A 12,687-nucleotide genomic window follows, 5' to 3' on the forward strand; every position below is an offset into this window, starting at 1 on the left:
GGTTTCACTGAAAAGCATCTCTGGAGTTATCACAGAACAGTTCCACAGCAAGTGCCTCAGGAATCATCCCTTTATTTCATGGAAGATTTGCATAAGAAGTTTAAAAAAAAAATCAGAAAATGCCTATTAATTTAAAGCAAGAATCAGTTTTACTTCAAGGATGTGTTATAAACACATTATTCATCACTTAGCTCCTGTTCAGTACTTGGAATTAAGTTTATCTTGGGCTAAAAGGTTTGTAAAAATTGATTGCCTTGTGTGCTTGAAATGCATTACATGTACCTTTTCCAGGAATAATGGGGGAAAGGCAATGGAATCCTGCTGTTCTGTTTTTCTAACATGACAGCTTTTGGGACACTGCCAGAGGAGCAGGGAGATCAGAACTGTTCTATGGCCAGGGTTTGAGGAGAAGAAGGGAAAAGAGATAGTGGGAAAATAGGGAAAGTTCTGCAGTGCTACAAGTGATGCTTGTGCAAACATCAGTTCAACGTGAGCTTCTTGATTCCTTGAATGTCTTAGACCTCTCTGCCTCCCCAAACTCCTCAGGCTGTGCTTCACACACCCAGCACAGCAAAACCTGACTCATTGCCCAGCTTTAGTCCAACATCCTCCTGCAGGGACAATCTCACTTCTACAGCGGGTACAGCTTTGTTCTTTTGTTCTGGTGTGAAGATTTCTATTTCACCACTCAGGTTTTAAGGCTGGAATCCTGATTCTGGCTGTGTGACTGATAGAATTTAATCAAAGGGCACTGCACAAACCCTTCATTGTAAGGGCTTGGTGGCTTTTGTCACTGTCCCATTGTGTCAGGGCTGCTTCCAAGGCTCTGATCCAAAGCAAGGACTTCAGAACCCCAACATTAAAGCCTGTGATCCCAAACTGGCTGCCCCAACTCTTCAGGTGCTTCTGTTGTGATCTGAAGGTTCCCACAGCCACTGGAGCTGTGCACAGGCTGGGCCCCACAAAGGCACAGCAGTGGCAGAGCTCAGAGTTGACACAGAACAATGGAAAAGCCTTTTAAAAACTACCCTGAGTCTCTTCTCCTTCACCCATCTTTTAAAGCAGCTCAGGTAGGAAATGCAGGTTCAGGTTCCCTCCTCACTGCAGTAAATCCAGCTTGACTTGCTACAAAAAACCCCTGAGCTGGTGTCCTGCTCCCTGACTACTCCTGTTGTCATCCAGGATTTGCCTAAGCACAGTCAGACTCCCTTTCATTTGCTCTTTCTAAACTGTTAAACATTTTTTCCCCTGAATAAACGTTTCATTCCAAAGAAGTGTTTGAGAACCCAAGTGGTTGAGGTAAAAGATTCTTTTCTGTCAAGAGCTGCCCTTAAGGCCCTAAGGGAAAATATTTATTACACATTTGGAGAAGTCTTCAACCCCCAAACCAACATCCAAGAGAGAACCCTTTACTCACACAATAGTTTGTATTTTTTGAGACAGCTTCTGTGGAAAGGAAACTAAAACTATCTTATTTCATTATAAGAAACAACCCCAGGTTGTTAAGCCTGGATTAACCCATAAAATGTGTAAGGTCACACTTTCCTTAGGGATCCAGCCACCAGGACCCCTGGATTTCTTTAAATAGTTTCTCCTTAAGAAAAAAAAATGCTGAAGAAGCCAAATCTCAGAGATGCTTTTTGAGGTGTTTTATTGCAAAAAGGTGTGGACATTTGCTGGCAGAACAGGTTATCACATTCTCCATTTGACTGTCATCCAGAGGACACTGCATGCATTCAAGCTGAAAGCATAGGACAGTTTCCACCAGGCACCTGAGAAAGAAAAGTCTTCCAAGCAGAAAAAGACAAATTTCCACCTGATCCACACTCTGGTGTGCCCTTTGCTCCCAGAGTTCCCTGGGAAATAGGAGTGACATCAGCTATAGGCACAGCCAACTGTAAACATTCCTGTGTTCAACAGAATTTTCTGGGTAATGGATCCTGAAGCTTTAGCTCCAGTTTTGACCAGGAAGTGCCCTTCCCAAAGCAGTGCTGACCTGGCACCTGCTACTCCCTGCAACCCAGCAGAGGCTTCCCCTCCTCTGGCTTCTAGCAAAGGAAATCTGACAGCTCTACTTGGTCTCCAAAAAATACCCCACCCCCCAAACCCTCCTTCCTTTCTTTGTGCTCCTTGTAGCACCTCAGCCCATTTCCCCATCCCTCCAGACAGCAGACAACTCCCTTTTTTCCTTCCCACCCCCTTGCCCAAAGGCATGACTAATGAATACACACTGCAGTTCACAGCAAAAATCTCTCCACACTTTGGGCTGTCCCTCCACAGGCAGAACTCCAGGTGCACCTGAATTTCCCCATTTCAGTGCCTATTTCCCACAGGCCTAATAAAGGTTAATCATCTTTGGCAGACAGCAATCCTGCACCAAAGGGAACAAGGAATCCATTGCCAGTCTAACAGGGCATGTTGCAACTGCAGCTGCTCAGCAGCAGGATCTCCTGCAAGGAAAAAAGAAAAAAAAGATATTTTAGATGATGTAAAAGCACCTTCACAAGTCAGTTCATTAAGATAGATTAGGATATATTAACAACTGCACTTTGCTGTGTGTTATAATGGACTTTTAAACTACTTGAACCAGATAAATGCAAAAATTCAAGGCATGGTTGCTCTGATAATTCCAAGCATTGGAACAGCCACTGCAGGTTCTTATTCCTTCTAAATAAATCAGCTGTAGATTATAGGGAGCATTTTTGCTTTCAGAAAGCCCTGGCAGATGGAACAAATGACAGTTAACTTCCTTTCATGCAGCATGGTTTTAAGTCCCCCAGCAAAGCTGCAGACAAATTCCCCACCAAGGCAGTGGTTCCTGAATCTCCAACTCAACCTTTGCACCCTTAGCAAGGATGGGCACATCTTGTGCTAAGACAGAGGAGCAGTTATGGCCCCCTGAGGCCCCTGGAGTTATTTTAATCACAAAAGCCAGAATGAACTTGTTTGTCACAAAGGCACCCTCAGTCCTTGCAGCTGGAAGATTCAGGTTGCTCTATTTAAATCACTTTTCTGAGTGAACAGTTTTTCACTCCCAGAGATGTTGCCCTTCCTCCAGCAGGACTATTTTGGTCAGTGACAATTCAACACTCCAGTGTTTGCTCTGAAACAGAGATACCTAAAACTTTCAATGCTAAGCCACAATAACTTGTCACCACTCTATTCCCATCTGTGTATCAGTAAATGATAAAAATTTTTAATCCATTTGATACAGCTCTGAAGGCAATCCAGCCACTTCCATCTTAATGCTGCTGGGTATGCTTTTTTTTTTTTTTTTTTTTTTTTTTTGGATATGCTTTACTGGAATAAAAGGCTTTTTGGGCTGATCCAAACCCAGCTCTGGCAGAGTGCACAGTGTTCCTTGATAGCTGCTTTACATCATCCCCATGTCTTAGTCCCAGTTATTTTTAGAGCCACTGGAGTGGCAGAGGGCTGTGTGACAATGACAACAGGCTGCTGATCAAAGTGTCCCCCCTGCCAACCCTCCTCTATCTTGCACTGTGCAAATACAGAGATGAGGCACAAGGAATGGCAGCAGTAAGTGCAGAGATATCAGACCTTTAGGAGGCATCCTGAGATGGAGCAGGAGGATCTTTAGTCTCAGGCTCTGGAGGAGGAGCTGGCACATTTTCCTCTTTCTTTTGTGCAGCCAAAAATTCATGAATCGCCCTCTCTATCTGAGGCCTGAAGATGTGGTTTAGTTTTGGATCCACCACCTGAGAAATAATTCTGTCCACTCCAGCTTCCAGCATTCCTGACCTTGAACAAAAACAAAGAAGTCATTCAGCTCCTCTGAAAAAACTTCTCCCCAATCTCCTCCAGAAACTCTCCAGAGCCCTCCTGTCAACTGCAATTAGCATTAACATGGTGAGAACTGCAGCCTACTCAGGAGATCCTTAACAGGGACTTGTTTCACTCACCTATTTCTCTCCCAGCTCCCTGCAGAATTAACAACTCACATCTGGTCTCCCAGGTACTTAAATGACACCTTGGCCAAAAGCCACTTTTAATAGGGCTCCTGTGGAAACCAGGTCAACATGAAAGCAAACAAACACATTTTGGCACAAATACATTTTGGCACAAATAGAGAAATAAGCTATTCTGAGGAGGAGGGCAGGTAAGAGCACAGGCTTTTTTTTGGCAGAGTGGAGGGAGAAGAGCCCTGCCCCCTCAGAACAGGACTGTCACTTGCTCCTTGTAAGAGTCTAGACAGATGGGTATGAATTACACAAACAAGACAGTGAGCACACAGCAGAGGTTCTGGAGTGAGCAGCAGGAACTGAAGTGACTGCTGACTTCAGGGGCTGTGTCAGGCTCCTGGACTGTGGGGCACAGGCTGTCTGGGAGGGTTAAGTCATGTCTGCAAGGGAGCAGGGACAGGAAATGGAGATGGAGCCATAGGATAATGAGGCAGTGAAGGATGCACAGACAGGGCACCCTGTGCCACCCCCAGGTAACAGCCTGGGTGGGCAGGACACACCTGGGCACCCCCAGGGGTCAGCAGGAGTGACAGGGACTGTTCAAACCATGGCCAGGGCTGTTCTTTGCACTACAACATTTTGTGTGCAGTACCTCATCCTCCTCTCCCTGATTAAAACTCAGCAGCTCTGGGAAGCAGCCTAAGCTGTCAGAGTCACAGAACGGTTTGGGTTGGAAGGGAGCTCAAAGCTCATCCCCTTTCACTCCCTGCCATGGCAGGGACACCTTCACTGTCCCTGGCTGCTCCCAGCCCTGTCCACCCTGGCCTGCAGCACTTGCAGGGATCCAGGAGCAGCCACAGCTTCTCTGGGCACCTGTGCCAGGGCATCAGCACCCTCACAGGGAGGAATTCCTTCCCAATATCCCACTAACTCTGCTCTGTGTCAGTTTGAAGCCATTCCCTTGTCCTGTCACTCCAGGCTCTTGTAAAATTCTCTCTAACTTGTTGGCTCCTTCAGGCACTGTGAGGCCACAATTGTGTCACCCCAAAGCTTCTCCTCTCCAGGTGAACAATCCCAGCTCTCCCAGCAGAGCTGCTCCATCCCTCTGCCCATCCTGGTGGTCCCCAGTGCAGTGTCTGAAACAGCAGGACAGGAACTGTCCTGTGCTGCAGGAACTCAGGCTGCTGCAGAGACTGCTGCTGACAGGGAATGGATTCTGCACACAAATTTTGGCATTCTCAGGACTCTTTCTTTAAAGAATTTTTAAAGGCTCTTCTCTTTCCTGAAAGTTAAGATCAAGGTAATCCAGCTCAGTACAGCAAGCACAGCATTTTTGCAGCAATAATTTGGACAGCAACTGCACTCACTCTCACAATGAAACTCAGGGAAGACAACAGCTGAGGAAAACTTAATTCTGCCAGCTCTCCCTTGCCTGAGGTGATTCATGGCTTATCAAATTGCACTGACTGTGCAGGCTGTGCTCACTTACTGGATCACACTCTGCCTCAGCCCATTCCGTAGCTGGTTCTTGTTCATGGCTGGGTTCCATTCCTGCTTGTCCAGGTGGGTCGAGACAAAGTTGTCAACTTTCTGCCTCAGGTTCTGATAGGCTGGCTAAAAAAAATAAAAATAAGTCCAGTTCAACAGCTCAAATACCTCCAAAGAGCCCCCTGCCAGAGCCCTTCACAGTGCAGCTATTGTCACACACAGACTGCTCTGTTGTCTGTGCTCCCCTCCTTTCACTCTCTGAACAAAGATAATCCTGTTTTCCCTGAGACACAACTGGAAATTGCACAGAACACCCAGTGTTGGAATAATTCAAACAGCTGGAGAGATTGGGGCTGAAATTGTAGTGAAATGCAAACTGTGCAGACAGAGGTTGTTTAAGCAGAGTTCTTGTTGTCTGGAAGCCCCAGAATTCCCAGGAAACTGGCTGAGCAATACTGACACTAAACAAGAACTTGAATTATTTGCTTCTGTGGCACTAGCAGAGAAGATAAAAATATAAAATTGTAATTTTAAAGATAATTATAATTATTTGGTTTTTATCAGAGCAAATGTAATTCCATTGGATAGGAACTTAACTAACAAATACTCAGGACCATCCACATCCTGGAAGCAAGGGAAGGACCAGAGGGAAACAGGGATATTTCAGAATTTGATGTCTGTCCTGGGTGCTGGTCCTGGATGAGGACAGCAGATCCCAGGAGAGGGCTCTTGCTGGAAGTGCAAAACTTTGGGAAAACAAAATTCAACAAAAAGCACTGAATTCTGACAGAGCCACAGCGAACAATCCAACTTGACACTGACAGCCCAACCTCACTACTGGCAACAAATGATGAGTTTGGTGTGGCTGAGAACAAAATTAATGTCAGCCTGAGAACATCTATTCAAGAAAAGGTTTGGTTTGAGAAGAGGGAATGTTGGAAATACAGGCTGAGAGCAGCAGTGTTCTCATGGGAAGGCGTTTCCCAGGAAAGCCGGGGCTGAGCAATAAGGGCTGAGCATGTTCTCCGCCGGCTCTGCCCGCGGTGAGCGGCGGCTCTGCCGAGCAGCGGCGGGGAGGGCCCGGGCTCGCTGCCCGGCCCCGGTACCTTGGTGTCCACGTCGGCCAGGCAGTCCCGGCGGAAGCCGTCGAAGAGGCCGCGGCTCTTGAGCTGCTCCACGATGATGGCGATGAGCTGCGGGTCCCCGGGCGGCAGCGAGCCGGGGTCGGTGGGCCCGGGCCCCGCGGCCCCCGCGCCGCCGCCGCCGCCCCCGCCCGCCGCGGCCCCGCCGCCGCCGCCGCTCTCCGACATCGCCCGCGGCCCCCGCGCCGGCGCGCGCCGATGGTGTCACCGCGCCGCGCTGCATCGCGGGGAGGCGAGTTCTCCTCGGGGGACACGCTGTGTGCTGAGGGGATCCTGGAACTACAAATCCACGCGTGCACCGCGGCGCCGCCCCGCGAGGCAGCGGAAAGGCGGGCGCGTTGCTGTCGCCGTGCATCTTGGGAGTTGTAGTTCGTGGGGCCGTGAGGACTCTCCCCGCATCCACCGGCGGCCGTGCGGGGATGGCGGTGCTGGGATCACCCGGCCGGGGAGGTCACGGGGGTCCCGTGTCCCCCCGGAGCGGGGACAGCCGGGCAGAGGGCCCGCGTGTTGCGTTCTCCAGGTGCGCGGTTGGATGCTCAGGAATCGCCCTGCCACGATATCAGCGAGGTTGTCACTTGCGTGTGTTCTCCTGTGCCGTAGAGAGCGCAGAGATAATGTAAATTGCGAAAAAAAAAAAAAAAAAAAAAATCAATTTGTGCAGGATCGTGCTGTGTATCTATCGGGATCCTGAGACCCGACTGCCGCCAGCAAGGCTGTGTGTGCTGAGAGCATCGCTGGCCCCCGGAGCTGCAGGGCACAAACCCTGCACGTTGGGTTTGTTCCCTCCCCAGTGATGCTGGGCGCGATCGTTGGCTCGCTGGGATGTTCCCATCCTAATTCAGGAGGACAGGCGGTGCAGGGGTGTCATCACAGCATCCCGGAATAGTGGAGGGATCTCTGGAGATGCCTCAGTGCCACCCCTGCCATGGCAGGGACATTCCCACTGTCCCAGGTGTCTCCAAGCCGTGTCCAGCCTGGCCTTGGGCACTGCCAGGGATCCGGGGCAGCCACAGCTGCTCTGGGCACCTGTGCCAGGGCTGCCCACACTCCAGGGGAGCTTTGAGGCGAGAAATGGCAGCGTGTGCAGACCCTGCCACCTCCTGTGCCAGCCTGGTTTGGGGACACACCCCTGTCCCCGCGGCAGCAGAGCCCGTCCCGCTGCCCGTTCACTGCCCCTGCCCGGTGTCGGCTCTCTCGGGGTCGGTGTGTCGGGTCTGGCTGGTTCTCGGTGGTTCTTTGGCCCTCGTGCTGATGTCACACGTGTGACAGCAGTGACAGGACACTCAGAGACCGGTTAGAGCTAGAATAGGAATTTATTTTATAGAACACATCTGTCAGGATCCTGCACCTCCTCCCTGGGCAGTTTTTAGGGCACGTGGCTTTGTTTTCTCCCGTGGGCAGGGGAATCACGGAATATCCTGAGCTGACCCCACACGGGCCATTGATCCAGCCCCTGTCCCTGCACAGACACCCCAACAATCCCACCCTGGGCATCCCTGGAGCGCTGTCCAAGCTCTCCTGGAGCTCTGGAATGGCCGTGCCCATTCCCTGGGGAGCCAGGCAGTGCCCAGCACCCTCTGGGGGAAGAACCTTTCCCAAAATCCAGCCTGACCCTCCCTGGCACAGCTCCAGCGGTTCCCTGGGAGCTGTCACTGGTCCCAGCGGGGCTGCTGGTTGGGGACAGGGACAGGAGCGGGGACAGGGACAGAAGGGCTCGGCAGCCGCGGGAAGCAGCGCGGCGATCCCGGCAGGTGGCACCCGGCGGCCGCGGTCCCCATCCCGATCCCATCCCGATCCCATCCTGTTCTCCATCCCCATCCCGATCCCATCCCGATCCCATCCTGTTCTCCATCCCCATCCCGATCCCATCCCGATCCCCAGTCCGATTCCCATCCCGATCCCGTTCTCCATCCCCATCCCGGTGCCACCCCGTTGCTGCTCCGCTTCACCCTTGGCCGGCAATTAATGGATTTTAGCCTCGCTGTGGAGCCAGCAGCGAAGGCAGAGAGGCCATGGAAGAGGCGGATTTTTTAAAATTATTTTTATTTGATTTTTTTTTTTCGGGGATTTTCCTGTTGTCCTGGGATGGCTCCTTCCCACGGAAGGGCTGAGAGGCAGCGACCTCAAAGACAAAACCAACCCTTCAGCAGCACAGAATCCAGCCCAGGGTTTACTGAGCACTGCCCCGAGTAAAAATCCCTCCCAATTAACAAATGACTGGAAGAGACTGTGAGCATCCGTGCTGCAGGAGAGGAAAACCCTCAGTGCAAGCTTCTGATGCTCCCAGCTGATCTGGAACTGCCTTGTCACTGGGGCTGGTCCTGCTGGAGGAGCAGAGCACTGCTCCAAGTCCCCGTGTGAGGTCTGTGCCTTTTCCTGTGGGTGGATGCAGTGACCTCTTTCTCACGGTGCCACAATTGATGTTTCAAGGCAGAACAGAGGGAGCAAAGCAGGTAGTTATGAGATAATGAGGGTTCACGGGTTCTCTTACAAGCTGCAGGGTCGAGGTCAAGCAGTGTTTAATAGTTTTGAGATCTGTAGTGGGGGAAAGGGAAAAACAGAGCGTTTAATCTGTTTTATCTGTGTGTTTTTGCCTGACATCACAGCACACAGCCGGAGCATTAAACTGTGGTGTCTCAGATAAAGCAGCCTGGCCCCCAGGGAGCAGAACTGTGAACCTCTCCTTGAATCGCATCTCCAGTACAAAATTTATGAGATCTGTGAACTCTCCCTATATCCATGGCCTCGAGGAAAGCTTCAGGCAGTTTCCACTGTTCAGGCCAGTAGAAGACTCAGGAAGGGAGAATTTTTACCTGTTTGCTGTTGTGTTGGAGATGCAATTCTCATGGTAGGATAAATGCTTAGGCTGAGGGGAAGCAAACTTGTAAAGCTTAGGGAGAAAGATTATTTCAGGTGAAATAAATAATAATTAAAAAATGGTGTAGAGAGTTGCTTGCATCAAGATGGCAATCATTAATTTTTAATCTTATTTTCCTGTGTTACAGTCCCCCTGAACCCCATTCCTTTGGCTGACCAGGGAGATGTGGACATTTAACTGTAATTTCAATTTGTGCAAAACCTGAATTCCAGTCACACTTTCTGTCACAGATGATCAGAGCCAGAGGTCAGCCCTTTCTTTGTCACTGTTTGTCACCACTGCCTTGCACATTTCCTCCATTCTCAGCCCCCCTTCTTCACCCCCCTCCTGTCACCACAACCACAAGAGCTGTAAACCAGCACCTCTTGCCATGGAAATTCTGATATCACAGGGAAAAAGCCACTTCTGCTACAGCTGCCTGCAGAGAGTTCATGGTTGCTACAACTGGCTGACAAAACAAGTTGTTCCCAAAAAGTGGTGTGAATGAAATCTGTTTCCATGAGTGCTCATTTCTGCTCCTTAAAGCTCTCACTGAAAACTCCCATTGTGATGCTGCTAGGAGGTCCTGGAAGGGGAGTGGAGCTGGCAGGGTGTGTATTCCCATGTGGGACACACAGCAGTGGACTCCTGCCTGTGCTTCCCTCAATGCTCACTCTCATCTGAGTCCTCGTTCCCTCAGCTTCTCATTTTCTTTGGGTTTGTATAAATCAATTCCTGCTGCAGGGCGTGTTCTGTGTTAATCCTCTGTGGGGATGGAGTTTGTTCCTCCCTCAGCAGTGGGGGCCAGATTTCCACCTCTGTGTTTGGCCTGGCATGATCCTGCCCATCTCTGGTGCTCAGGAGCAGGGCAGCTGCTGGAGAGGCAGGAAAAGCCAACATTCCAGAGTATCCTGTGAACCCTGTGCTGTTTCTTGTTGAGATCCAGCATCCCTCATCAGGAGGATTTCTTCCTGGAAAGGGTGGTCAGGCATTGGAAGGGGCTGCCCAGGGAGATTTGGAGTCCCCATCCCTGGAGGTTCCAAGGAGGTGGCACTCAGTGCTCTGGGCTGGGCACAAGGTGGCACTCCCTGGGCTGGGAGGGCTTTTCCAACCTCAGTGATTCTGGGATTTGCAGTGGGGTGATCTCTGTGGCTGGGGAGAGATTTGTTCCCTCTCTCAAGGTTTTCCACATCCCTGTTGAAAGACAAACTGCTCAGAGGAGACATGGTTGGCAGTTTGCTCTTCTTTGCCCTGGCAACCTCTGCCACAAAATGAGAAGCCACTTACTGAGTCTAATTTTTCCCAGCTTTGGCCCTGCCAATGGTGAAGATGAGAAACCTGGGATAGGTGGCTGTGGAATGCAGATGGAATTACCATGGGCACCCTTGCAGAAGCAAAACCCAGCTGTGCCCAGGCAGGAGCTGTGGAAGCTGCTTCCCCTCCTGCCTGTGCTGGCACCTCCAGCAGCACAGACCCAAATCTGCTTTGCTGTCCTTTTTCCCAGGGGTGTTTGCAACCCAGATCCTGCCCTGTGCATGGGAACTGTAAAGATGTGAGGTTTGGAAGGAGCTGATCCAAACCAAGGTGAATCCAGCAGGGTGGCAGTGCAGCTAAATTTGCTCTTGTCCTTTAGCAGCATTCCAGCTGTGCCTGCTGGCTTTGAGCCACGCTTGCCTGCTTTTTATGGGCTTGTATTGTTTTGCAGAAGCTCAGGTGGAATATCCACACATTCTGAGTTGGAAGGGACCCACAGGGATCAGCCAGTGAAACTCCTGACCCTGCACAGACACCCCAAAAATCCCACCCTGAGGCATCTCCTGGAGCTCAGGCAGCCTTGGGGCTGTGCCATTCCCTGGGAGCTGAGCTCAAACCCTGGTCCTGTGCACTGTGCTGCTCAGAGAGAGCAGCAGCTGCTGGAACAGAGGAAATGTGCTCTTGGGTTTGGTCCTTTTGGTGTCACAGCCCAGAGTGGTGTTTCAGCTTTGCCCCAGCCTTTGAGGAGTTAAAGCTGTGTTCCCTGGGGGTGTGCAGGGATCGGGGTCAGCGCTGCTCAGCGTTTTGAGATCCTGGAGATTTACAGAACGAACAGCTTGGCTGTGCAGGTGGCAAATTACTGGAAGAGTTGGGAAGCTGCAGGAATGTTCCCCAGCCCATAATTCTCTCCCAAAGAATGTGCACCACACACCCAGCCTGCCAACCTTCCGGAGGCTCCAGAGCCCTGGAAGAAAATGTCTATTCCCTGCATGTTTGCCATTTGTGCTGGGCAACATATTATCCTTGCAGCATATGCTGTATACACCACAAGCTTTCTGAATCACTCTATTTCTGAAACACTGCTTTGGAATTTATACATTGGTTTATTTTATATGTAAATATATATATATGTGTGTGTGTGTGTGCATGCATATGCATTATATAGAAGTGACTGGTGTTAAAACAGAGATGTAAGTAAACAGAATTTGTGTTCAACATGCCCACCTCCACAGGATGGTGTTTTATTCTCTATTTTTTTTTTTTGGTGGGTTCTATCTTGTAACTGATTCAATTTGGAGCTCAAAGTATCTGCAAATTCCAAAGGAAAATGTATTTGTAAAGCTGCTGCAGAGCTTTTCAGAGGAGATGCATGCTGTGTCCTCAAACAGAAATGTCAGTTGTTCATTCTTATATCATTGTTTCCATTATTATGAAAGGCTGAAAGCATGTGGCAAAAATAATATAAACATTATTGCCATATATGCAGAAGGGGTAATTTTCCAAACTAGATCATCAAGTGAAGCCTTGGAGTGTATCTGTGTAATATAATCCCTTGGAAGAGCTGCCCTGCATTTGAAGTTTTCACATGTTTTATAAATGTTTATGAAAAATGCCAGTTGAGCTGATGAAGTCAGGAACTGCCCCTCTAAGCAGGGAAATACAGACTTTTTGCTGGGGAAAAGAATAGCTTGTGATTGCTCTGGAATGCAGTGTCAGAGAAGGGAGTAAACCCAAAAACCTGTTTTTTTGGGTTTTTTTCTATCTGTGCAAGCTGCTGGATGAAATCCCAATTCTCCAAGCCCACTATTGACTTTCCTTGCCTGAGCCTGAGAAATTTTCCATAGCACAGATTTCACTATTGAGGGCAGCACTGCTGTAAAAACCACTGTGAGGAGCAGTGTGTGTGTGGGACAAAGTGCTGCTTATTCCTGACCTTCCCACCTGAGTATCTGTGTCAGGATCACACCCTGTGCTCCTCAGTGGTTATTTTGCTTGTTTGTGCTGCTTGTCTTTCAGCATTTCTTCC

General features: G+C 49.8%; 1 protein-coding gene across 1 annotated transcript; it reads right to left on the reverse strand.

Annotated features, from left to right (window-relative positions):
* Nucleotides 1–1,634: 1,634 nt before the first annotated feature.
* On the reverse strand, nt 1,635–6,718 carry BOD1 (biorientation of chromosomes in cell division 1). Its single transcript, XM_056502620.1, has 4 exons — nt 6,515–6,718; nt 5,410–5,534; nt 3,559–3,759; nt 1,635–2,450 (listed from the first exon to the last, which is right to left on the reverse strand). The coding sequence occupies exons 1-3, from the start codon at nt 6,716–6,718 to the stop codon at nt 3,561–3,563; spliced, it is 528 nt and encodes a 175-aa protein (XP_056358595.1). The 3' UTR covers nt 1,635–2,450; nt 3,559–3,560.
* Between the last annotated feature and the right edge of the window lie 5,969 nt (nt 6,719–12,687).

Source organism: Oenanthe melanoleuca, chromosome 13 (assembly GCF_029582105.1).
Source record: "Oenanthe melanoleuca isolate GR-GAL-2019-014 chromosome 13, OMel1.0, whole genome shotgun sequence".
Taxonomy (NCBI): Eukaryota; Metazoa; Chordata; class Aves; order Passeriformes; family Muscicapidae; genus Oenanthe; species Oenanthe melanoleuca.